This window comes from Tursiops truncatus, chromosome 3 (assembly GCF_011762595.2).
Source record: "Tursiops truncatus isolate mTurTru1 chromosome 3, mTurTru1.mat.Y, whole genome shotgun sequence".
In the NCBI taxonomy this organism is placed as follows: domain Eukaryota; kingdom Metazoa; phylum Chordata; class Mammalia; order Artiodactyla; family Delphinidae; genus Tursiops; species Tursiops truncatus.
Genome location: NC_047036.1, coordinates 5,307,931 through 5,335,357, shown reverse-complemented (window position 1 = coordinate 5,335,357; position 27,427 = coordinate 5,307,931). Strand labels below are relative to the sequence as shown.

At 46.8% G+C, this 27,427-nt stretch overlaps 1 protein-coding gene across 1 annotated transcript; it reads right to left on the bottom strand.

Moving 5' to 3' along the window:
* Positions 1–165: 165 nt before the first annotated feature.
* SRD5A1 (steroid 5 alpha-reductase 1) lies at positions 166–27,388 on the bottom strand. Its single transcript, XM_004316165.4, has 5 exons — positions 26,891–27,388; positions 14,079–14,245; positions 10,727–10,828; positions 8,883–9,033; positions 166–2,100 (listed from the first exon to the last, which is right to left on the bottom strand). The coding sequence occupies exons 1-5, from the start codon at positions 27,169–27,171 to the stop codon at positions 2,034–2,036; spliced, it is 768 nt and encodes a 255-aa protein (XP_004316213.1). The 5' UTR covers positions 27,172–27,388; the 3' UTR covers positions 166–2,033.
* Between the last annotated feature and the right edge of the window lie 39 nt (positions 27,389–27,427).

Genomic DNA, 27,427 nt, shown 5'->3' with positions numbered 1-27,427 from the left:
CAGAAATGCACAAGATTTATACGAAGAATGTCACACAGCTCTACTGAGAGATAGAAGAGAATATTTAGCACTATGAAATATTAATATGGGTGGGAAAGAGATTTCAGGGCTGTCTGAACTTCTAGCGTGAAGAATTGTCCACACAGAAGGGTAACAAAACAACCGAACTTTTACCAGTAATTTTATTAATCTCCTTAATTATTATAACTAACACAATAACAAACTGTCATAATCTGCTAGTTACAGTTTTTAGCAAAGGGAAGACAGGCAGACAACATAGAACAAGATTTCGTCCTGTCAATCATCCACCCAGCACATGACAGTGAAGTAGCAACCATTCATCAAATCCCCACTTAACCCAAACTTTTGGTCACTCAAATAAAAAAGAAGCACCAACAGAATTAAAAGTCACAGTGAGCATCTCTAGCTCTCAGACAAGCATCTTTCTGGCCAGGTACACCTTCCAGAACCCAGGGGCCCAGATCCATCAAGACTTGCTCAGATTTCTGAGTTTTCTGGAGGAGATCCTAAATATTTATTGTTTTATGGTTTCAAGTAATTATTCAGTCAGAAAAAGGGCCAGAGTTATTTGATCATAACATTTCCCCACAAAAGCATTCCGTTTTTAGTTAAAAATGAAGCACAGACACATCAGGAAAAGTTTTCCGTGCCATTCTAAAACCCTAAGGGACTCTAAAAACCACTAACACCAAGAACACAGTTTCTACATGAAACCTCACGGGGAGGGAGCCCCTGGTTGGGAAGGTGAGCCAGGAGAAGGGGGGAGGGAGCTGATGGGGTGCCCAGGGGCCCCGGGGTGCAGGGGGCAGGAGGGCCTGCTCCCTGCCCAAAGGTGGCAGTCGGTCGGAGAACATACAGGACGCAACGTCAGGCACGTCCCGGAGGCCTCTGCCACCCAGCATCGTTAGAGATCGTTAAGTGAACACGGACTCTCTCCACTTACACCTTGCTCGGTTCCCACCCCTGCAAATGCGGGAGCAATAGAGGTAGTGCTGTCCCAGGTGAGGAGGGGTCCGTACCATGTGTTCATTGGATTTTCACAGAGCGGGCAAGAGACTCAGTAGGTAGCCTTCCAGTGGGGAGATTTCTTTCACATATCTGGCAATAAGTAGTACATTTTATTACTGTCATTCATCTCCGTGGAGGTTTTGAGTGCATCTAAAATAAGAAATTCTGCTTCAAATTATAGTTTTGCAATATTGAGAGGTATTTAAAAAGAAAAAGTGCCTTTAAAAAATGTTAATTCTACCTAGAAGGAGGAAGAAAAATCATCCCAAGCCAGAGACTCCTAATGGCTCATGGCGAGTGACCCGAGATGGGAAGGCTGCCCTGCAGCACCTTCGTGCTCCCAGCTGAGGGCCTCCAGGAAGTAAGTCCCTTTCGTGGGGGACACAGCAGCTTGCTCCTTAGGAATGCCCCCAGTGCCCTGTCCTGCCAGTGAAGCCACCTGGTGGTCCAGGCTGGAGCAGGTGCCAGAGGCCTTTTGCATCGGCCTCCGCTGGGCCTCTCCTCTCTACGCCCAGCTTCTCTGCCTGCCCAACACCCAACAGTGAGAGGCTGTGGTGGGTGTACTCTGTGGGGACCCGGGCCTCTCCGACCTAGGGGGATGAGAGGGACATGAAGACAGAACACACCTCCATAGGGGGAGGGGACAACATCACCTTTGACCTTAAACCCATTGCTGTAGGGAGTTGTGCAAGGGGTAGAGAATGTTTTGGTCCAAAGAGGCAGACAAATGAGAGGAGGGTCAAGCTGCAATTAGAGTTCCAGATCCGTGACCCGGTATGCAGCGTCATACTTCCAGCTGCCATTTCAGTTTGATTAGACTGTTATTAGGTAGCTTACACATTGGCTACTGTTATTAGCTATTTACTCATTTACACAATCCTAGAGCAAATCTTGAAAAAGGTGAAGTAGCAGAAACATTACACAGACACACATTCATTTATATCATCCTGAGAGAAACATGATCGAAAAGCTTCAAGTTGAAGGTAACCCCATTGACAACGAACTTAAAACAAAAATGGAATCATAATTTTTCTGAATTTGGGATAGTCTTCAAATTTCTCATGGTACCACCTGAAATAAGACAAAAAAATACATTAAAAATTAATTTTCTCACTGAAACATTTAACAGTTGCTAACAAAACGGACAATATTTCTCATCATAAAGGGATACTGAGCTTTTTAAAAGTAGTAATAAAAATTCTGGCATCTCAGACACATAGCTTGACCTTGTCTGTATCATGAATGAACATATCAGATGGTACAGCACGATTCACGAAGATGTGACTCATATAATTCACCTTTATATTGGCAGGGAAAACTACAGGCATGTGATAAACACACAGATCAGGATACTGGGGCGCCATCTTTGCAGATCTTGGGAAGCAGGCTGACTGGGGGAGGGGAGAGGAACCGAGTAGCTGTATCCTGAGTATCTCTTAGTTACCCCAAGAGTTTTCTCCAGTTCCCAGAAGAGAACTACTGCTCCAGACCCAGGGTCTGTGGCAGGGGCACGCAGCTAAATGCCAGGTGACTCTCAAACAAACCTAGGAACACGTGACACGGGTCGTTCATAATTCGGCCCTGCACTCAAACAGGTATTTTCAGTTTTGATATAAATTAAATCAACAAAGGCACACTCATTCGTTGTGGGGTAATAGCCCGTTGGGAAGGGTGGCAGCTAAGTGGGTGGAGTAAAAGATTAAAAATAATTTGACAAAATGGAGAAATAGGCAGAAAAAGCCTTTCCATAAGTACAAAAGAGTGCTAAACAGACTAAAAACAACGATGAAAAATAATTAGCTATTGTAGAGAACAAACGTATGGACACCAAGGGGGGGGGGAAATGGCGGGGGCGTGGGGGTGGGATGAATTGGGAGGTTGGGATCGACATATACACACTAATATGTATAAAATGGATAACTAATAAGAACCTGCTGTATAAATAAATAAATAAAATTAAATTTAAAAAAAATTAGCTAATTTGTTAAGACGGCAGAAACGTATGAAAACAACAACCTGAAAGTGAGTCAACAAAATCCTGTCGATTTTAGATCAACTAAACACTGTCATCCACAACTACAGAATTACAACATAGCAGATGCCATGGTGCTCTCATGCGCTGTTCTGTATTCCCCAAAAGACACAGGATGAGAAACACCCACAGAAGCTGGTCACTGGGCCTCAGATCAAGCAGCACCTCCCCTGACATGAGGCCACAGTAACAACGGACTTTTCCAGATCAGTGATGTGTGTGGAGACAAGCAGGGCTACGGGCAGCAGAGGTGCCAAGAATGTGTACAGTCCACATATTTACTCATGTCAGCCTGTGCTATGGTCTGAATGTGACCCTCGCAAAAGTCATGTGAAGGACCTAACGCCCGAGGCAATGATAGTATTAGGAGGTGAGGCCTCTGGGAGGCGAAGAGGTCATGAAGGTGGAGCCTCAAGGATGGAATTAGTGCCTTGATTAAAGAGGCCCCCCGGCTCTTTCTGTCCTTGAGGTTACAGCGAGAAAGCAACCCAGAAGAGGGCCTTTCCCGGAACTGCCAGTACTGGCACCCATATCTCCAATTTCCAACCTCCAGAACTCTGAGAAATAATCGTTTGTTGTTTTGTTTTTTTCTTTTTTCCGGCACGCGGGCCTCTCACTGTTGTGGCCTCTCCCGTTGCGGAGCACAGGCTCCGGACGCGCAGGCTCAGCGGCCATGGCTCACGGGCCCAGCTGCTCCGCGGCATGTGGGATCCTCCGGGACCGGGGCACGAACCCATGTCCCCTGCATCGGCAGGCGGACTCTCAAGCACTGCGCCACCAGGGAAGCCCTCGTTTGTTGTTTATAAGGCCCTGGGTTATGGCATGTTTGTGACAGCAGCCTGAACAGACTAAGACAGTCCGCTCGGGATCCAGGACACAGACCAGGCAGCCAGTTCCGAAGAGCCTCCCATGGGGCAGCAGTGTGGACAGCATGCTAGGAGAGCAGGAGGCAAGCCCCTGTCCTGAAACTGCCCGGGGACCTGGGACACCGGCCTCAGATGGGCAAGAGTGAAGGCCGCGGCCCAAAGACAGCAAGAACAGGACAGGCGCTCCCGCCCACGCCCTCGGGACGGCTCCAGGCGCTGTGCAGCCACCCAGGAAACTTCTCATTTGTTTGAACACTGAGACCACAAACCCACCTCAAGAAAACATACTTTAAAGGACTTCCCCGGTGGTCCAGTGGTTAGGACTCTGTGCTTCCACTGCAGGGGGCATGGGTTTGATCCCTGGTCAGGGAACTAATAAGATCCCACATGCCACGCAGCCAAAAAGAAAAAAGTACTTTAAGTATATGCGTATGTATAGATAATTTTAAAAGGACAAGCGGCATATTTCTATTACTTTTCTCATTCATTTTGCTACCCTTAGAACCAAAGTTTATGTGACACTGACCAGGGCTGGATACCAATTTTTTGTCTTGATTTTATTACTGTGGAGACTGAACTAACATCTCATTGCCTTTCTGTTGAATGCAAAATAATCCCTAACCGTTTGTGCGTTTCGGGCTCAGAAACAGCTTTGTGTTTGTGAACACGGGGACGGGCCACTGACCGCTGAGTAAACACTTTCCGAGCATTCACAAATCACGGTTATGCACCCACGTCTCATGAAACAGGCTGTGACAAGATGGCAGCATGTCGTATTCACGTGGGTCTTTTAAAAAAAAAAATAATTGTGTCATCAACGAGTGTCTTGAAGACTCATTGTGTTCATTTTTAAAAATGACATTAAAGTTAACAGATGAGCATGCAACAGAGTCTGCCCTCAAAGACTGTGCTTGAGGCCGGCCCCAACCTCCAGTGCCCGGGTGTGAATGAGCACACAGCTGTGAAATCGTGTGCAGCCACACCCTGGCCCCATCCAACAAGCGTGGCTGCTGGAGGCTGGCAGGGAAGAAAACGGTGAGAAAACGTGCCCGCCTTAACCATTCCTTGAAATGTGGCCCTCGAACCTGAATATCTGGTAGCTACTCGGAACAGGTGACCCTAAGTTTCTGATCTACAGATCTAATTATCAATATAACAATCATTTATGGATTTAAATACTTCACATCTAGCTGTTACAGAAAGAAGTTCATTGTAATAAAGTACGGCTTTAGGAACATTGTCAGTAAGTCAAATATAGTGCAAGGACTAGTCCCAGGGATTGTTTCCTTTGGAAGCAATTTATCTGATGGTTTCATTAGTTGGGTTGACTGGATTTAAAAAAAAAAAAAAAAAAACAAAGATAGGCTTAATTTTGTCCTCAGCTTGTAAATCTAACATTTCTGAACATACTTCCCCTAAACCGAATTAATTGTTCAGCAATTAAAATTGCTTTCACACTGACATCAATTTAAACAGCAAATGAACGAAAAAGAGCCCTTTCAACCCGTGAATCTGCAAAGAACACCTTTGGGTTTTCTTTACAGAGACTTTCATTTGGAAAATAGGATTATTTTCTATTTCTATCTGTGTCACACTGCAGCACTGAGAGGGATTTTCCTGTGCCCTGTTTTCATTTGAGAAAACATCTTTACAACTGACCTAGTGTGCTCTTGTTCAATCTTCCTCTGTTCCACTTTCTTAAAATGTCAGGATTATCTCTTTTGCTTTTATTATTAGAAACCAATCAATATTCACTTTTTAATATCTAATATAACAAATGGACAGGAATAGCATCTCCCCCATGGCCATGAGAAGGTGGTCTTAGGCCCCTGCACTGGGCTGTGTGGGGTAGGTGCTGGTGCTGAGGTGGGGGAGGAGGGGGAGGGGAAGAGGGAGGGGAAGAAGGGGGAGGGAGAGAGGGAAGGGGGAGGGAAGGAGAGAGGAAGGGGAGAAGAAAGGGGGAGGGGAGGGAAGGGGGAGGGAAGGAAAGGGGAAGGGGAGAAGAAAGGGGGAGGGAAGGGGGAGGGGAGGAAAGGGGAAAGGGAGAAGGGGAAGGGGAGGGAAGGAGAGGGGGAGGGGAGAAGGGAGGGGGAGGGGAGGGAAGGGGAGGGAAGAAAAGGGGAAGGGGAGAAGAAAGGGGGAGGGGGAGGGAAGGAGAGGGGAGGGGAGAAGGGAGGGGGAGGGGAGGGAAGTGGGAGGGACGGAAAGGGGAAGGGGAGAAGAAGGGGGAGGGGGAGGGAAGGAGAGGGGAGGGGAGAAGGGAGGGGGAGGGAGATGGGGACACAAAGGGGAGGGGGAGGGGAAGGAAGAGGAGAAGGAGAGGAAGGTGGAGGAGGGGGAGGGGAAGGGATGCGGGGTGGGGGTGGGGAAGATAGTTTGCAGTTGTTGTCACTGCTGTTACATGAACCTAGTTTTGCTTTATTCATTTTCTAGGACGTTGTTAGATACTTTTATTCTAAAGTGATAATAACATATTATTTCAGCCAGGCCTGCTGAGAGTATGAATCTTTCTGGTTCTGAGAAAAGTGTTTCATAGGCATGAGACCTGGGGAAATCATCTAGCAGAGGAGAAAACTGAGGACCTCAGGCTCAATGCCTTTGCTTACAGCCCCATGGACTGTAAATCCTGGAAGGGCTGGTGTGCTGGTTTCTCAGGGCTGCTATAACGAAGAGCCACAAACCCGGGGCTTGAAACAACGGCATTTATGCCGGGCGGCCAGAAGCCTGCAGTCCGGGTGTGGTAGGGCCACTGCTCTCTCCCAGGCTCCAAGGGAGGGTCTTTCTGAAACAGGAGCGAAAGAGGCAGGGCACAACCTTTGAAAGAATGACACAGCCCGAGGACGTGACATAAACGGATTAGAACCAAATGGGTCCAAGATGGCGGACAAGTCGACTTTTTCCACTAGACCTTGAGCCTCGGTATCAGCAAGCTCACGTTAGCACGCTAAATGACACACCCGCAGGCGCCATGATAGTTCCAGGACAGGCCATAACGATCAAAAAGTGGGCAGTGGCCCAATTCCTGGAAATCCCCGCCCCTTCCTGAAACAACTGGAACACTCCTCCCCCTCATTAGCCTATGAAATTACCCGCTCCCATACCCTGGTGCCTCTCTCACCTTCTGAGATGGCCCACACTCTGTCTGTGGAGTGTGTTTCTCTCTACATAAATCCACTTCTTACCCATCACTTTGTCTCTCACTGAATTCTTTCTGCGACGAGACATCAAGAATCTGAGCTTCATTTAAGTCCTGAAACCCGGTGTGTGATCTCAGTTGGAAGACTGGGTTTTGGCCCGGTTCGAGTCCCGGCCGGCGTGGGTTTAAGTCCCAGTCTGAGGTGTACAGTTTCACTTCCAGCCTTTCCCAGCTTCCGGCAGCCTCTGGGGTTCCTCGGTTTGTGGCTGCATCACTGCCACACTCTTGGCCCTCAGCTTCCCTCTGTGTCTGTCTGCACGCAGCCGTCGCTTCTTTTGCGTGCATGTCTGTGTCCAAGCGTCTCCTCTTCGTAAGGACACCAGTCCTACTTTACTAGGGCCTGACTCCAGGGTGACCTCATCTGAACTAAGCCCGTCTACACGGACTCTGTTCCTGGGGTTAGGACTCAATCCAACCCTAGACGGCGAATCATTCCTGAACGTTTGTGCGTCTGAGCCACTTCTTACGCTGTAACCCCTTTCCTGAGCCCTCGCTGGTATGGGCTTCCTTCCCACCCCTGTCTTCACAGCAGCTCCGGGATACACACGGGACCTGGCTTTGTGGCCCTGCTCCCCTCACTGGCAGGAGCGAAGCTCAACAACTCACCAGCGCAGGGGGTACTTCAAAGAACAGAGGTGCTGCTCTCAGGATCTCAATAACTCTCACGCTTTTGCTGTAATGTCTTCAACTATTAGCTAAACAGATATTTTTAGCTCTTCCTTACTACCTCCGATAATAATCCTCTGTGTCTTCAAATACATGGTGAGCCTGGGAAATAAACCCAGGACTTCTGACTCTAAGAAGTCTGTGTTTCCCACTGCACCGAGATATCATCTATTCTTCTGCTGGCCTTCCAGCTCTGTCCTGTTCCCCAAAGAGATGGCAAAGTCCGTGAAGCAGGACAATGATATACATTTTTGGATGCCTCTGTGTCAGCAGCCCTGGAGGTCAGGATGGAATGTTTCCGAGTGCATGAAGCCAGGGAAGCAGAGCAGCGTCCCCTCGAGCTCAGAGGACACGAGCTGTCCATGTGGGCACTGGGGAACGAGCCGCGCCAAACTTCCAGCATTGCTGCGGCATCAGGGGACTGTCCCGGTGCTCAGATGGTCTGCGAGCTCTCCAGTCTCAGCGAGACTGACTTCCACCCTGTCTGAGCCTGAGCCTCAGTTTCCCCACCTGTTAGATGGGGAAGATGCCCTCCAAGCTCACTTCAGCTTTAACATACTTTGTTTTCTATACTGTTGGTCAAATGGATCACAGACCCTTTTGGGGATCTGATAAAGGCCTCACACTCTGGAAAACAATGTGACCTCGAGGTGTGGTATCCCAGGAGTCCATCAGGGACCCTGCACAGTGGGATGCCCTTGTGGGAAGGGGCTCTGCCAGGGCCAGACACTGATGCTTCCAACTGCAGCCGCCCGAGGGCCTGCTGCCCGGTCAGTGTCCCCTGTTATCATTGGCGAGTCCACGTCAGACCCTGAATCCCCCTGCCTGACATTCAACTTGACCACCGAGTCCAGCAGCAGACATTCAAAGAGGCTCAGAGCAGGGTGGAGCAAATGATGTGGCTGACGCGTACCTGACGATTACAGCTGGGCTATACTTCAGACATTTGCATGGTTCCATGCTCGTTTAGCTAAAGCCTGGTTTAAACTGGGATTTGGCAAATTGATACGAACATTTCAAAAATCTAACCTGCAGATTGCTCTACCAAGGTCGGAGGACAAATTAGAAATGCTAAAAGCATTTTCAAACGTACTGGTGATGCTGCTGAGCCCTGGTGAGCAGGACACAGAAGGTGAACACGGCAAAAGCCCAGCCTTGGATGGACCAGCTGGCGAGGGCGAAGCCACACCACTCGACGACCTCTCCGAAGTAGTTGGCCGCAGTGATGTATTCAAACAAGCCCCCTAGAAGAAAACAGAGACCCAGCAGTGCGTTTACTATGAAACAGTGCCTAATGAAATCCTGACTTAAGAGATACCAGTGGATACGTCCTCGGAGAACACACAAATCAACTCTGGGGAAATACAACCTTGACAGAATTTTCATCAATGAGACACATCTAACATGACCGGTTTTACTATTTCATATCACAACTTCTGGTAGGAAGTACATGCCTGTATCCATACCTGTTTGTCGGACTATAAAATGCTACGGTTCTAACACACTTCAATATATCACCTCCCTGGTTAATGACTCAAGCTGACAAAACTTAAACAAGGATGGGGAACACAGACTAACAGTAATGAACCAACTTGATAAAATGGACCTAAGGGACCCCTACACAAAGAGCTGGAGAAAATACAGATTTTCAAGGACAGACTCATTCATTCACTCCTCACATCTTCACAGATGCATCAAGTCTACATGACAGGCCAGACCTTTCTCGAAGCACGTGGGGTGCTGTGTGGACCAGACCCCTCCCCCAACATCTGGGCCATTACACCCCAGGGAGGGGGGGGCACCCAAGGGGCAGAGCAGGGCGCGGGGGCCTGGAAGTCATCGGGCCGGAGAGCAGAGCTGCACACTCCAAGGGGAACCCCAGGGCCACAGTTTAAGTCATTTGAGCTTGACAGGGTTTTTGGTCATTTGTTCTGCTGTTGTTCCTGTATGGTTTCCAGGAAGGTAAGCTGAAGGATTCCAAACTAAGTGCTGCTGTGTGCTTCTCACTTTCACTCTAGTTGTAGTCTTACCTACTGATATTTAAAGAAAATTTTCAGAAGCTCTGTTGGTTTCCAGCTTGTATCTATGTTGTCCTTTTAAGAGTATATTGCTCCTTTGCTCATAATTTCAATCCCTTTTTTATTTTTTATATATTTAAGTATTCACTTTACAACTGGTGTCTATGAACTCTAAGATCTGAGCTCGCTCACGTTCATGAAGCTCTTGTTCACGGTGCCCTTTTCCTCATGGGCTCTGCAACTTTTGACTGCGGCCCTTATTCTGTGGCGTGTGGTCTGCTGGGCTCTCGGAGGCCTGAGTTGAAGGCAGGTTCCCTGGGGATCTGGGCTTGCGTTGGCCACAGGCATGAGCGCACCGCCCCCAGGAATACATGGATCCTAATTCACAGCTGGACGTTTTTCAGACCAGGCGAGTGGCACGAATTTGGGCCACAAAACCAGCATGAGGGTCAGCTAGTGGTTAAAACAAGCTGCACTCTGGACTCTAGCACTCACTTAGATTTTGCCCTCTGATGATTACTTGCTTTCTTGATACCACACTGACGCATTTAAATTTTTCACCCAACATTTTAAATTGTTTTCGGAGGGAGGGTCAATCGAGCTATCGATTCTATTCTGTGGCTAGAAATGAAGTATCCGACACCCCTTGTAGACCACAAATTCCTACTAATCTCTCTTTCCAAACACAGATATAACTAGAGCTTCCTTTTTGCTTAATAAGCGTCCAGTTAGTCAGAATTGCTTCTTCATCATTTTAACAAAACAGTCATCAGTCACTGTTAAGAACAATAATGGTGACTCACACTGAAAACCTGCAGCTAAAACATACTGCACTTTAGTTACGAGATCTGGCAAAACTAAAACAGCAAAGCATCATTCAGTAAGATTTTAGAATAAATTCCCCATCTTCGGTACATACCCCTTGGTATTTTATATCCAGTCTCCCCTGGTTTCCTGAGGTTCCTCAGGACATGGTCTGAATGGATGTTTATCAGCAGACCTAACAACCACAAGACAAAACCTAAAGAAAATGAGATATAAAGAAAATAAAATATTCAAGAGTATTACGGTTAATAAACTACACAGTTTACAAACCCAAGCCTGAATGAAGGGTATTATTGGTATAACACATTAGCCATGACGGATAGCAAAAATCATTGTATATAATAAATACTGTGCTTTATTTAGGAAGATGACTTAGAAGCACTGCTCTAGGCCTGCTAGATAGGGCTTTGCTTTTCTAATAATACTATTAAATTATCTAAACTATTTAAGATAGCTTGACCGGATGGCCACAATCTATGTTTGTAGGATGACTGGTATGATCAGAAATTTGGCTTATGACTAAGGCACAAGGCTCTTTTCTAGGAAGAGGTATTACCATTGTCAGTGGGTCAGCCCACAACGTTTATTTGTCCTCTCAAACACTGTCTGAAGCACGATGCCCCCTCTGGCCCCTCTGTTTCGCAGAAGAGGAGACGGGAAATCCCAGCGCGTGCCTTACCATGACTGGTTGCATTCAGGCCCCTTGAGGGGCGGTGCGGAGGAGCTAACCTCTGGTCCTCTTCTCTTCTTTCTCCATAACCTCATTTGAACAATTTAACGCACATCCACGGCCTCCCCCACCCGACTTCCTGCTTATTCATCAGTCGGTGTTCCTGGGTCTGTTCGTCCACCTCATCTCCCCCAACTAAATCTTCAACTGCCAGCCGCCCAGCTCTGCGTAGATATTCCACAGCATCTGAACATTTTCTCTCCAGTTCTCCAAAGCCTTCAGAGGTTTCTCATCACTTAAAGGAGACTTATCAGTATCATACCAATTAATTCCAACAAGAAAAGGCAAGATGTCAAAATAGTGCTTGATAAAAGGAATAACTTGATTTCATAAAAAGAGTTAATTTGATTATTCTGAGATACTTAAAACAATGTGAAAGGTAGATGGTGCTTAATGGTGGCGTTCAATTCAATTTCAAGGGAACGTACACTTGGAGTAACATTATTAGTTACCCCCGTGGCATTAAATAGTTTTCCACAGTTAGAACAGGGACATGTGAATCATGTTCAGGTCTCCAGTAAGACCTGCAAGATTTCTTCCTATTGATTTCACTAGACAGCTTCCTTTCTAAACAGTTTGTACCAAATTGTCTCATACGTTTTGTAAGTCACTTATTGGATCCATCAATTTAGGGCTGACTCGCTACCTTGTTTGAATTTCAGCATGTCCCTTCTAGGTGATTTGGCCCCCAATGTGATGCTCCAGAAAGCATCACGTTCTCAAAATTCCATGCTTCCTTTATTTGTCTTCTAAGAGACAAGCTCCCTCTATTGCCTAGATTCGTAGGAAAACTAATATTTGTGCTTATCTGAACTAAACATTTAATTCCATGGTTAGGGATCTTAAAATCTCTGTATAAATTCTTTTAGCTTAACCACACTTACTTCTCTGGGAAACTTTTTGTTAGGATTCTATTACTATTGATACTTGCTTAACCTTTTCATAATAACTATTGTAAGTATAATTAATTATGTGATTTCCAAAATTATTCATGTAATTACAAAATCTATAAACTTTATGAAATGAATATGAAAAAAGTAACCCAGTTTGTTTCTCAGTTGGCATATTTCCTCATTTTCAATTACTTCTGTTCAATCATAGAGAAGTCAAGAAGTCTGTATACAATTTATTGATGTCTTAAATTTTAGACCAATTTCAAAGGCACCTGCAGGTAACATGGTCTATCTATAGAGCTCCTTTAAATGACACTGAAATTCACAGACCAAAGAATTCTTTTGTTTTGTTGTTCATCAAAAGTTCAAACAATTCATCATAAACACGATTCCCATGAGAATCTCAAATAAACATTTAAAACCTTTATCTTTTAGTTTAAAAAACAATCCCCTTTCTCTGTCCCTCATTGCCTTTTGTGGGCCAGTGTGAAGAGCTGGTTTAAACCACCACTCTGCTGTTACTCGATTTAGATCTGGGGCCAGCTGCTTAACCATATGACCTTTCTTTCTCCTGTGAAAAGGACCTAACTTTTGCCCTTTTCTGAACCTCGGACAGGCAGAAGCATGGGTACAGCTCCTGGCAGATGGCCAAGCCTGTTCTGTCTCCTTCTGAGAGTTGGGGCAGAAGAAAATCAGACAGTCAGGGAGCAGATAAATCAAGATGATATTTGGGGGCAGGGTGCAAACGAAACAATTTAGTCTGGTGTTTCATGGAGGCACAGACTTGTGGAGCTAGAAAAGGCTCTTGAAAATTTTCGCATTCGTCCCCCCTCTGACAGATGAGGAAGCAGATCCCTTGTTGTCACAGTTCTCAGGTTCGATGAGGACTCTGCCCTGGGAGCAAAATTTTAATTCACAGAAAAAAATATGACCGAGAAATGTGAAACTGCTTCGTCAACAACAAAGTACTACTCAAATGTTCGTTTTCTCTATTATGACAAATTCATACACATGGAGAAAAAGCCAGATGAAACGTAAGATCACTTTATGTACTTTAGGGTGAAGGGCTCTGGGGCAGTTTGAGAATTTGATGGACCAACTGCAGATTCTTAGCATGCTACCTTGGGGGTAAGCTATACCTGAATGTGCTAGAATGTCTAAATGTTAGGAGGGTAAACATATAGAAGAAACTTCCTTACAAACAAGAGCTCCCAAATTACGTAGTTTTAACATCCTTGCAAATATTTTTGATGGCTAATGTTCTATCATCATTTTTGTTCAGAACTTGTAAGGTTATACTTAGAACTTGAAAATGTACATTACATTCATTGATAAAAATTTTAAAAAAATTCAAAAACCTCACAAACCTCAAAGTTTAAAGTCAGTATAACCATAAAAGTCTAATTACCTTGTTGGAAGATGACCCAGTCTGACTTTCTCTCGCTTTCCGGAAGAAAGCGTAGCAGGTTTAACCCTGTCTTAGATTACACAGTCAACTAGTGCCCAAATGAACTCACTCTCCGTCCACTGCTCACTCTGCTGGAACCGGTTGCTATTTTTAGGCTCACCTTAAGAACAGGTATTTGTGCTTTCAGTGCTTGAGTGGGCAAGGGTGACGGGCACCTGCGTCATCTCCTGCTACTGATGCGGCGCTGGGACAGCCTGACCGTCCCTCCCGCCAGTGCTTGGCCCCCTACTAGGTCATGGACCTACGCAGACTCTCTGTTCTCTCAAGAAGTGTGCGCTTTCTCACTGGACACTACTGGAAGGTGAGCACCGAAGTTATGATTAGGAGGATGGAGGGCATCACTAAGGACACTCACCTGTTAGAAATCGGGGGTCAGTGAGCCAGTTGTCAGCATATACCGCATACTGACTCAAGTATCTGCTCTGCAAGTAGCCATTATAGGTGCAGAACATGAATGCCAGGATAAAGGTGTACAATGGCATGGGCTTTCCTCCTCGGATCAGAAATGGGAAAATCAAGGCCCTTCGGAAAAAAGAAACATATATATATATATTTTTTTTTTAAGAAAAGCAACAACGATAAAGAATCTAATTTCTGCAATTCTACTTCAAGTGTCTTGGGTTTTTAATCCCGCTTTTTGTACAAAAGTCATTCTTAGTAATACTTGCCCAGAGTACCACATCTGTTAAAAGCAGCATTTCTAGTTAAAGAATTAACCATGTTTCAATAATGGACACCACTGTGCACAAACTCAGGATTCCAACTGTATAGAATGCGAAACAGACACACTGAATGAGAGAGACTGAAGGCTTCAAGAGACTCTCAAAATTCCCACCATCCTAGAACCAGTAACTCGTTCTAGTCTGAGCACTACGCGTTGGGGACCACCATCACGTTGTCCATCACCATCACAGTGGCTCTCATTCCCTGAGTGTCCATCACAGCAAGGCCTCCCAGCTACCTGCACAGGAGATAGCGTTACGCACATCTGACAGAGGACAAGATTAAGACTCAGAGTGGTTAAGTGATCTGCTCAAGGCCACAGGGCTAGAGAGTGGCTGAGTTTCAGCGTAAACCTGGGCAATTTGACATCACATTCTTCGGTTATATCACGCTGGTGTAGGGGCACATTACTAAAAATTTAAAGAGGGAAAACACAAGGACAAGAAACGTGAAATGTATGAAGAAAACAGGATGCAAAATTTTATTCTGTGTTTGAATTTTCTCTTTAGAATCAGTGTGTAATACATTTAAAAAAGGGGCATCACTATGTAACCTACAGCACTTAAGAGGATAATAAGAAACTATTTTCAACAGCTTTATGTCAATACATTTGACGTGGATGAAATAGACAGAATTCTTAAAAGGCAAAGGTGACCAAAACTGACTCAAGAAGAAAGTGACAACTTGAAACCCTCTGTCGGTGAAAGGAATTGTTGTACACCAGTTCTGTATCCAGATTGTGGCCATGACGACACAACTTAATCCAATCACCAAAACTGATCAAACTATAGACTTAAAATGAGTGAATTTTATTTATGTAAATTATAGCTTAAAACAAGGAAAAATGTAAACACTTATTGTTTCCATTTTGGCCATCTACTCTAGAGTAAAAACGTAATTGATTCGTAATAGTAATAGCATGAGAATAGTACTATAATGCTGGCTATACATCCTCAAGGGATTCTCTCCCCAACAGTCTCACTCAGCATCTTGGGAGAACTTTCACACGAATCACAAGCAGCCTTCAAGGTTCTCATCTTGTTCACGACACGTCCCCCAAAGAAGACCTTATTCAAATTCGGGGCAAAGCATCCCTTTGGTTATGACATCATCAGTGAAGTAGAGATTTACCTGGAAACTATAGTGTTGACCAGCCCCTCAAAAAGAACAGGGAATCTCAACCATTTCTCTCTGCCTCGGGAAAACACGGTTCCTATCTGGCAGACAGTTGGTACAGTGGGCTGGCACTGGGGATGCGGGTTCACTGCGAACACTCACACTGCAAGATCAGGACTTGGTCTTGATTGGGGGTAAGTGTGCGTGTCTTGGACGGGCATAGGCTCCCTTAAAAACAGGCAGGGATTCTGACATGTTGTGATTGGGCACTGTTGTCAAGGTGCCTTTCTGCCTCTCCCTGTTTCTCAGCCCGGGTAGGGGCCCTTGTGTGAAACCCAGAGAAAACGATAGATGGCAGGATACAAAATGGTTCTCACCCTGTCCCTGAGTGCCCAGACTTCAGAAGTACCAGGAGTGAGCAGCCTCATTTCCACAGTCAGCGTAGGGGATTCTCTAGCCGTGGGAAAGTAGAAAGGGGACAGTATGGTGAGAAAGTTAGGAAAAATCTCCTCGGGGAGTTATGGTCTCAAGGAAATTTCCAGGAGGCAAATTGCAGGACTGAACTGAGAAAGTGTTAGAATTCCAAGTTTGGAGAAACACGGAAAAAAAAGAAGACAGAGCAGGATATAAGACTTGTGGTAGACGCAGGGGTTGGACTTGGTTTAGAAAGATGCCTGTTAAAATGTAGAATGCTCCGTTCCTGAAAGACTGGGACTGTTGACCTGAATGGAACATGCCGAGTTCAACACAGGCTAATAAAAACGCAGGGTCAGAGAGTGGAGGGAAAAACAGTAAGCTTGGAATAGGAAAAACAGGTACTAAAAAATGGTGGGAGGCAAACTTCTAGGCTAGATGTCACAAATTTCTAGATTATAGATGTATAAAGTGTTGTAGAAGCAACTCTGAGGAAACATTCTGCAAAGGTGGTAGACGTTTCTGTACAGCAAACTTTTGATGGATTTCTCCCAATCCGGTTTCAAGTTCAGGGCTGAATTCTGAACTGGCAAACATTGGCTGGCACACTGTAAAGGTGAAACCCAAACCTCTCTTTTGTTTTGCCTTCACAAATGTTCCTCATCTGTCACTAATGTTCTATGCCTGTGATATCAAAACGTGAGTCTGGATCAGGTGTCAGCAAACACAGCCCCTGGGACAAATCCTGTCCACCACCACTGTTTTTTACAGTCTGTGAGCTACGAATGCTTTTTACATTTTTAAATATTGGGGATAGGGGAATCAAAAGAATATTTCATGACGTGTGAAAATTATATGAAATTCAAATCTCAGTGTCCATAAATGAAGCAGTACTGGAACGTGAGCATGGTCCTCTGTTTACACGTTGTCTGCGCAGAGTTCAGTAGCTGTGGCAGAAACTGTACGTGACCATCTTATCGCTTTGCACTGCTGCTTGGTGTGCTCGCTGCCCATCACTGTGATGCAGTGACCTGAGTACCAAGCACAGCACTGGGCTGTGTGTGACCAGTGCATACCCATCCTGTCAGAACAAGAAAAGTTGACGGCCTCTTCGTGCTTTGAAGGTACAGTGGAGTGTGGGCTATTTTGTTACTGCATCAGACGGCAAAGCATTCTTTGGGATGCAATGCCACTATAGCTGTGCCAGGAGAATATAACAGAGGTCCCCACTACCAGGCTGAGCCGTCATCACAATGTCCCCAACTCCCAGGAAAGCAACGATCAAAAAAATCAGAGAGTTTAAAACCGCACCCCATGACAGAATTTCTTTACAAAAGAAATGAAAATGAGGCTACGGACCCCCAGGAAGCTACCAAGCAGTTCATTTTGTTAGCCAAACAAGGAAAACCATATGCCAATGGTGAGGCAATTAATTGCAGCAGCCAAAGAAACATGTCCAGGGAATATAAACTTGTACATTATTATTAGCCTTTTGGGGAGAACAGCACTTGAGGAGTTAGGATACCAGGAGTGACGTCTATAGTTAAAAAGCGAGGCAGGGGGCTTCCCTGGTGGCACAGTGGTTGAGAGTCCGCCTGCCGATGCAGGGGACGCGGGTTCGTGCCCCGGTCCGGGAAGATCCCACATGCCGTGGAGCGGCTGGGCCCGTGAGCCATGGCCGCTGAGCCTGCGCGTCCGGAGCCTGTGCTCCGCAACGGGAGAGGCTGCAACAGTGAGAGGCCCGCGTACCGAAAAAAAAAAAAAAAAGCAAGGCAGAAGATGCAGGATGTGAGCATCCTTGGCTCTTGGTGTGTCCACGGAACTGGATGCTATCGCTCAGCTGTTCATTCTAGGGTTCAGTGCCGAGGCTGGAGCGACTGCAGGCTCAGGCTCTCTAAACAGTCTGCGTGGAACAGCTAAAGGTGAGGATACTTCCAAAGAGGTTGAGGAAACACTAGTTCAGTACAGCCTAAAGGGGAATCAGCTAGGATGTTATTACTCATGGTGGTAAAAATGTGTGGGACAGACACACAGATAAATTACAAATTTACAAAGCTTGTGAAAATGTAAGGTGTTTAAAGCTATCTCCTATACCATCAGGTACTCGGCAAAACAAACAAAATCTATTGTGTGTGACTGAATCAACAGTGTCAACAGTGCATGTGACATTCCCTCCATGGACCTGACCACTATTTAGAGCTCAAGACAAATTTTCTCATTGAGAAAAATTGCTCTCAACCACTACTATTGAGTTTTTTTTAAAGTAATTAATTTATTTTTGGCTGCGTTGGGTCTTTGTTGCTGCACGTGGGCTTCTCCTTGCGGTGGCTTCTCTTATTGTGGAGCACGGGCTCTAGGCGTGTGGGCTTCAGTAGTTGTGGCTCGTGGGCTCTACAGTGCAGGCTCAGTAGTTGTAGCGCAGGGGCTTAGCTGCTCCGTGGCACATAGGATCCTCTCGGACCAGGGCTCGAACCCGTGTCCCCTGCATTGGCAGGCAGATTCTTAACCACTGTGCCACCGGGGAAGCCCACTATTACTGAGTTTTAAAGGGTTTGGAAATTAGCTTTTGCTGCAGGTTCAATTCACCTTCTTAGTGAATCCACCTAAAACTGTAGGACAAAAATCACTCAGGTGCAAAATTTACACTGTGTTAGTTATTTCAATGACAACTGACACTGTTTGAATCACAAGTCATGTCAGACTGCTCTATATATTAATACTTTCCGTGCTGTTAAAATTAAAAGCAGCAGCAAGATCTACTTTCTCACATCAATGTGCAGTGGACAATTTCCAAGCCCAGACTAGTTCTAGCAGTGCTTCTCGAACTTTGGTTTCCATACTTCAAAATCCACTTAGCTGTGTAATCGAGGAGCTGCCACCTGATATTCAATCGCAAGATATTAATCTACAATGTCATGACCCACTAAAAGGCAGATATCAAGAGAGAAGAATGCAATAGAATTTCATGGGACTTCCTTGGTGACTCAGTGGTTAAGAATCCGCCTGCCAATGCAGGGGACACGGGTTCGAGCCCTGGTCCGGGAAGATCCCACATGCCGTGGAGCAATTAAGCCCATGCGCCACAACTACTGAGCCTGCGCTCTAGAGCCTGCGAGCCACGACTACTGAGCCTGCACGCTAGAGTCTGCGTGCCACAACTACTGAAGCCCACATGCCTAGAGCCTGTGCTCCACAACAAGAGAAGCCACCGCAATGAGAAGCCCGTGCACCGCAACGAAGAGTAGCCCCCACTCGCCGCAACGAGAGAAAGCCCGCGCGCAGCAACGAAGACCCAACGCAGCCATAAATAAATAAATACATTTATAGAATAAAGTTTAAAAAAATTTCACAAAAGGCTTTCAAGCCAGGGTTGTGTTAAATTGCAATCATAAACTTGTGGACTGATACGAATATTTGGCAGGACATACATGCGCGAAAGGACATTTTCAAAGATAAAATGTCATCGCGGTAAGAGGTAGACACAAGAGATTTTCATAAGAAGGTGCCCTAACCCTGATGTCCAATTAAGTTGCATGTTATTCCTCAACATTACACCTGTATTACCAAAATTGCACTAAGGTATCATATTTCAAATTTTGTCAATACAACTTTTGTGAAATCTTTTCTCTTTTGTTATAAATTCCTACACCATGTACCTTATTTTGTTCTTTGGCCCAGAAAGCTTAACATATGCACTATCTGGCCCTTTCCCCAAAAGTTCACAGCTCTTGGTCTAGATTAAAACAGGAGATCTAACCTAGAACCATCACTTTGATTTTCTTAGAAAACACTCCTGCCTGTGGCCCCAGCATTTGGGCTTCGGGCAGCCGCTGCATCCCGGGGCTCACTGTGGCTTAGTGGCTGGCAGGGACTGCGCACCTGTGTCCTGTTACCTGACCAGGCAGGAGAGGTGCGCTGACTTTTGCTCCTATGCATGCCCTGGGGGGAACTTGGGGAAGACAGTCATAAAGAACCTGGGGAGAGGATTTACCTCTCTTTGGTCTCACGTGAATGTCAGTAAAGGGGCAAGGACTGGAAACAGGGCCTTATAATGGTTGACACAGGCCTCTTCCGTTGCTCTCTGCTCTCTGCCCTTGGAGGGGACAGCAGTGACCCTGATGTCCACAGGCCTGGCCATAAAAACCATCGAAGTCAGAACAAGCTATGCTGAGCAATGCCACCTATGCCTGCAGACCTCTAGAACTGCCTCTGAGGACATGCCGGCCAGGGTCTTCAGGGGCCAGATGTCCAAATGCAACATGCCTTCCAGAGGGGAGTGCTCTGCCCCCTCTTGGCATCTTTTCGATTATTTTTCTCTTTTGGGGTTATTCCCTTTAGCTTTACATCTTTTCCTCGGAAATCCAGGCAGCTGTTGTCAGCAGTGTTTTCCTTTGACTTGGGCCATTTAGGAACCAGAATGGGACCAAGGAGTGGTGGCTTCTGGGCTTGGCTTTCATCTGAGCCTTCATCCAGACTTTGGAGGGGCAAGAGCAGCTCAGGGATTGCCGTGGACCCAGCCGCCTATCAGGACGAAGGATCCAGGCTCAGACAGTAAGGAAGGCAGGCACACCTGCTGGATGGACACAGCACCAGTCATGCGCCAGGGTCTGGGACCCAGGCCACCTTGGTTACAACAGACACTCGTCTTCAAAAGCTCTTCTCAGACACTGCCTCACCCTCACACTCACCTATGGGAAATGAATACCACCCCTCTTTAAAATAACGGCATTAAGTCAGAGGTTGAAAATTCCTTAAAATAGAAATAATCTTTTGAGAAACTATGCAGCACTTGGGCTTAAAAGTATTTTATTTAGGGCTTCCCTGGTGGCGCAGTGGTTGAGAGTCCGCCTGCCGATGCAGGGGATACGGGTTCGTGCCCCGGTCCGGGAAGATCCCATATGCCGCTGAGCCATGGCCGCTGAGCCTGCGCGTCCCGAGCCTGCGCGTCCCGAGCCTGCGCTCTGCAACGGGAGAGGCCACAACAGTGAGAGGCCTGCGTATCGCAAATAAATAAATAAATAAAGCCACAAATTCCACTTATTAAAAAAAAAAGTATTTTATTTAGGTACTGGGTTATAAAGCCATTTCCTTTTCTGAATACACAGTAGCCAGGTCCCAAGGAGCTAGGAAGGAATTCTGTTTCCTACATCATCAGAAGCAGATATGGGATTGAATTTGACACTTTGTTCTTCATTGTGTTACAGTTTCCTTATTTTATTTTCTTTCTGTTCCATGTAAAGAAAGAATATGTACTTTCCATCAAATTGTTTTTTTGTTTTTTTTTTTTTTTTTCGGTACGCGGGGCCTCTCACTGCCGTGGCCTCTCCTGTTGCGGAGCACAGGCTCCGGACGCGCAGGCTCAGCGGCCATGGCTCACGGGCCCAGCTGCTCTGCGGCACGTGGGATCTTCCCGGACCGGGGCACAAACCCGCGTCCCCTACATCGGCAGGCGGACTCTCAACCACTGCGCCAACAGGGAAGCCCAATCATCAAATTGTTTTTAATTACCCAGGGAAACTTACAAAAGTTTGTGTTTGTAGGACCATCAGGAACGCAGGGAATGTTTGACAACTGGATGAACCAAAAGCCCTGAGATGCCGGAAACTCCGCGGGGCTTTGATGCTCAGGGCAGTCTGCCACCTGTTTACTTTTTGGGTGAGTTTCCATGCTTAGAAAGCATAAAGGTGCTTTTCGTAGTTCCTGATAAAAATGTTCCCAATAATTCCTAATCCTATACAACATACTTTTTTTTTTTAAAAAAATACTTTCAGAACTGTTACTATTTACCCTATTTAATAGATCAGGACCCAGAGGCTCAGAGGAATACGGTGCCCTGGGTGATGGAGAGAGACAGTAGGCTAGGAAGAGGCAGGCTCCGAGGCAATGACCCAGGTGTGCCATCCAACACATCGCAAGGTGGTGGCGAGAAGCAGGACCAAGCAGGGCTGGCTCTGTCTATTCACTCTGTGGCACATTGGTCTTTAAAAGTCATCCTTAGTAAGTATTTCTACTAGGCCAGTATAATACTTATGTTAAGTGACAAAAGTGGGATATAAGGTTTTATGCATGTTTATACGTGTTATCTTTACTGCTTAGAAAAAAAAGTGATCAAAAACTTATTAAAGACAGTGAAGGAGATGGGAAAGAGATATGCCAAAATATCGTCAGTGTTATCTCTGGGTGATGGAACTATAGGTGGTTTTTATCTTCTTCCTTCAATTCCTCCACATTTTCTAAGTTTTGTACAGGAGCATGTACCTCAGTTGTAGGTTCTTTTGCATGCAATATGCACACATGTATTTTAAGTCCTGGAACCTAATACATTCAGAACAGACCTGATGAGTGAGAGGGAGAAATTTGATTTCTTGGGCTGAAGACTTGCAATTGCTTATTGGAAAAGGCTCAGAGAGAATCAGGCAAAATTAATAAAGCAAACCAAAAATTTTTCCTTAAATTTTTTCCTGAATTTTAAGGAAACAAGAAAGTATCCTATTAGCACCCATGAAGGAAAATGGATTACAGAAAAGAACAAAGTCCCCAGAGCTAGCCCGCATTTCTACTCTCACTGCAAAGTAGCGCCCAGAGACCCAAGCTTCTCATCCTCCCAAGCAGCTCTCACGTGGTTTCTTGAACCACTCAAGCCAGTAGGGTTAATGCCTACACAAAACCCAAGTTAACTGGCAAATAACCACTGCGCCCATCTGCTGGAAAGACTCAAGTGAAAGCATTCCTTTCAAAGGTCAACATGCCGGCAACCATGTGGAATGACAATTCTCTAATGGTTGAAAGTTAAGATTTCAATTTTTGGGCTCCCAGACACAAGCTCCATGACTGCTTAATTTGCATAGTGAAGTATAAGAATTCTCTCTTCAAATGTTTTCCCAATAAACTGCAATAACAACACTGCAGTTTTCTTGCAACGAGAAATAACGCAATCACTCAGCAAATGATTTGACTCTGGAAATGGAAGCAGTTGGACATCATCTCCTAGGACAGCCTATAATGTCGCCCACCCAAGTTTGGGAACACTAAGTAACCAACTTGGTGATCTGGCAGTAATTTAGGTAATGGTAGATTTAACCATTTTTAAATGTTTAAAACTGAGAGTGGTTGTTGATTTTAATATTTGACTGTATTACTTTTTTCTCAACAATTTGACATCGTTGAAATCTACAGCACTTCCTACATTTGGATCAGTTCCCTTTGCTTTTCTTTCCCTGGAGTGATTAAACTGCAGTAAAGCTACATACTTAAATAAGCACTTTGCTGTTTCAAGGCAAGGTCACAGACACAATTAATACTTTACTTTCTGTCATTCTATACTTTGACATAAAAGTTTTCCTCTTCTCAAGTTATTTGAATCCACAAGGCAAGGGCCAAGGATTTGGTGTGCCCTTCACCCTCTCCAGTCCTCTGCTGTGTTTTAATGTTATACATGCTTTATGACACAGTTAAAAGAGAGGCTGGGCCAGGCTCTGCCCAGACCATTAACAGGCCCCAGCTGGAGGAACGATGAACCTGAAGTAGGTGAGGGGCTTTGAGGCATTGCAGTCAAGGATGACCACAGAATCAAGATCCCACAAGGTCACAGGTCTGGTTGAGCACAGACCTTGGGGTGGGTGTTTGAAAGTCTGCACACTTGGGAGGTGGGTGTTTGGCACCCTTCCTCTGTGGCCTCAGGGTGACTGGGGCCCCAGCGGTAAATAAACAGCTCAGCGCTCAAGTGGGATTTTGGTTTATAACTACTATTAGACAGAGGAGCTGTTAAGAAATAATCAGTGACTGACTCACTCACTCACTGCTGAAGGGAAAGGGAAAATCTGTGACACAGGTACCCAGGGTTCGGGTCATATCGAATCCCTGCTTGGCTGGACAGAAAGCAGCAGAACACGAGGTGGGATGGGGTTGAGGCAGCCAAACCTGGGCTTCTGACAAAGGCAGAGCAGCTCTGAGTTGACTTGAGAACAGGCAACTGCCCATTTCCGGCATACACTTGCCTCAGGTGAGCAGGCGAGAGGTCGGATACTCTCCACACACACGAAACCAAGGGCGGTGTAAGAAGATGCGGTGGTGCCCTTGGGAACTCAGAAGCCCGTGACCAACAGGAGGTGACCTCAGTGCAGACAGGATGCAAAGGCCACAGGCCGCTGGCGGGACAACCATGTGGTTTGCCATAGATTAAAAAAACCTTCCTACGGGGACTTCCCTGGTGGTCCAGTGGTTAAGACTCCACGCTTCCACTGCAGGGGGCGTGGGTGCGATCCCTGGTCAGGGAACTAAGATCCCACATGTCACACAGTGCGGCCAAAAAGTTAAAATAAAAAAAAGTTACTACAAACATCCTTCACCGTCCTTGGGGGAGCTGGTCAGGGCCCTGGTGTGTTCTGTCCCACAGTTGTCCCCTCTTGCCCTCCTAGGCAGGCCTTCCCTCCCATCCCTGGCTCTTGTGCCCCAAAGATCCTGTTGATTCTCCAGAGTCTGTCCTGTATTCATTGACTCAAGAGAACATCTCAACTCTGTACGCCCAACGGTGAGTAGAATGCCAAATACATCAAACAATCCGTAGTCAGTGTGTGCCGAATGAAGAGCTAGAAACACACAGGCAAACACTCCTTCTCACAGACCGTGGGAAGCCTCCTTCTGGCTTCAGTCCTCAAGAGGCTCAAGCTCCCCTAGGCGGGGCCCTGCCTCCCTCCTGGGTCAGCCCACGTCTTAGCACAAGGGCCTCGGCACACGTCTGCCAAGTTCTGGAAGTTGCTGCCCACTCGGTCTCATGTCTCCTAAGCACGTCCCATGGTTTGTGTTTCTCCCGCCACTAGCCTGACTCGGGCTTGGATTCACCTGTCTGCCTTCTCACTGTCTTGTCTGGCCTACAGAGCCCTGACAAATGAGGGGCTGAAGAAACAGCTTCTGGGTCAAGGAGTTCAGTGGTTTGGAACAAGCGCTCAATGTGGTTTGCACTTCCGTTCTCGTCCAAGAGCTCACCGACTTAGGTCAAATGACCGTTTAATAAATTAGTTGCTTGGGTAGAATGGAAGATGTTTATCTTTTCTATTTGGAAAAACTTAAATGCCCCCAAACCACATGGGCTATGTGTATAGTAACATGAACGACTTGGGGAAAAAAAAATAGCCCAGCAGTTTAAAAAACTACACGTGACCCGTCCAATCCTTTGGAGCAGAGTTTTTGAAACCACTGGTCTAGAAACCGAGGAGGGGAGCAGGGTGTTAGTCCCGGCAATCGCTCATCCAACAAGCTTGGATAAAACACCTGAACTCTGGGGCTCTGTGGCCTCATCTGTATGAAAGGATCTATTCCAGTTCTATCTGTAGAAGCGACTTCGGCCCTCTGGGAGGCCGCATCCAGTCTCCCACTAGAGTGAGCCCCCATGCAATTACACATGACACCTTACATCAAAAAGCTTCAACTCCAGGCTTTCAGACAAAGCTCTGTAAAGTGCTCCCTTCACATCTTTCCAATGCCTTCAATGTCTTCAGATTTTTTTCTTGGCACTGGAAGCTGGCTGCAGCGTGCACAAATGTCACGCAGAGTGTGTATGCGGATACGCCCATTTGCATGGTGATATCAAGTGGTGTTATTTGTCACCATTGAGCATTCAGATTTCCCAGAACCTCACAAGCATTTTATGGAATGCCTTTAGTATCTAATATGCATGCCAGTCCCACTGGTGGGTAGCTGGTACCATGGCTATGCCAATTTCATTGATGGGGCAATCTGCTGCAGAGCAGCTTAATAACTTACCTCACCAGTCACCAGTGATGCGGTTGAGATAACACCTAGCAGTCTGACTCGAGAGCTTGCTTTTAGTTGTGACAGAAACAGACAGACACAGGTTCTGGCATATTTATGGAGAAATGTATGTAGTCATGAGAATTCTATTGATATGCAAATTGCAGTAATGCTCAATCACATTACAGAACCTCCATGAGTCTGGTAACAACTTTGCTTACTGGAATTCTCTAGGAGTGTCAGAAACAGGGCACCCAGAAAGCCTTGTGGAACGCGGACTCTGCCCACTTCCCGTGCCTGCTTAAAAGCAGGTGGGGACACAGCTGTGCCAGGGGCTCAAGAGAGGCTTAGAGACACCCACACTTCTTTCCCGTCCCACTTTATGAAGCGGGCGTAGTGGGGTGGGACCCACGATCACAGAGGTCAAGTAACCTGCCCACGTTCACAGAGCAGGTGAGCCCAGGTCTCTCACATGCAGGGAACGCCCTTTTTAACTTGGCAGCCTTTTGAAGTCTGAATACACATTTTCAAATTCTGATTTTAAACTTTTGTCCAGCCATTTGGTTTAGCGGTGTAAAAGCCAAAACCTAAGAGCTGGAGAAAGTCCCAACTTATTACTAGACCTGAACAGTTCGACACAGCCATTGAGCATTCTTCACAAAAACGAAACACTTGGAAGTCAGTGTAAAGACCTCATGTGTGTTTAAGGTTATTTCTTGGAAAGCCACTTCCACAGTCGCGGGGGCCCTTGCATAATGTGGAGGTGAAAGTCTCTGAGCGTGATCCATTCAAGCCCATACAGTCCGTGCATCGTAAAGGGCAAGTCACAAGGAGTTTGAGGAAACCAGGCTCCCAAGTTGCAGGTGCCCATTTGGCTGGAGGAAAAGAGCTCCTCCACCCACAGCAAAGAGCCCAAAGTGGAACTAGAAAAGTAGAAAGAGGATGCTGGGAGAAGAAGCAGAGGCGCAAGGAGAGGGCGCCAGGCCCTGATGCACAGGTGGAGGGAGCCAGCCTGGGGTGGCAGGGAGGGGACAGGGCACCAGGGGTGGCAGGGAGAGGGCAGCGCACCAGGGGTGGCAGGGAGAGGGCAGGGCACCAGAGGTGGCAGGGAGAAGGGAGCGCACCAGGGGTGGCAGGGAGAGGCACGGGGCCGCCCGCCCTCACCTTTGCGCGTAGTGGACGAGGAACATGGTCAGGAGGATGCAGTTGGGCCAGCGGTTGAGACGCTCGGCGGGCGCGCAGGCGCACGCGAGGAGCGGCACCGCCAGCGAGGGCAGCTCCTGCACCGCCCAAGCGGCCCGCGCCGGCAGCCGAAATGCGGAGCGCGGCGACGCGTAGCGCCCGTAGGGCGAGCCCACCAGCTTCAGCAGCACGTAGCACAGGAAGCCCAGGGCGCACTCCAGGTAGGCGAGTGCGTCCAGCAGGAACCGCTCGGCCAGCTCCATTGTGGGGGACAGCAGGCGTGCTCCATGGCCCGGCAGCCGCGACGCGCCACATATAGGGCGGCGGCGGGGGCGGCGGGAGGCGCGGTTACCTGAGGTCGGGGCCCGCTGTCAAAATCCGGGGCCGCGATCCACGCCGCCCTGGCGGCCAGGAAGCAGTGGGTACGCTGACTCCGCCTGTTTCACCAGTACAAGGGGCGCGCCGCGGACTGGGCGGGAGGCGGGTCTGCCACCCGCCCCGCCCACAAGTTAGAGCCAC

Excerpts from the sequence above, each read along its gene's own strand:
- SRD5A1 (XM_004316165.4), bottom strand. The coding sequence starts at position 27,171 with ATGGAGCTGGCCGAGCGGTTCCTGCTGGACGCACTCGCCTACCTGGAG. Across the intron at positions 10,829-14,078 it reads TGACCCCCGATTTCTAACAG|GTTTTGTCTTGTGGTTGTTA; the intron begins GTGAGTGTCCTT and ends CATTTTCTTTAG. Across the intron at positions 9,034-10,726 it reads TGGATATAAAATACCAAGGG|GGGGCTTGTTTGAATACATC; the intron begins GTATGTACCGAA and ends GTTTTCTTCTAG.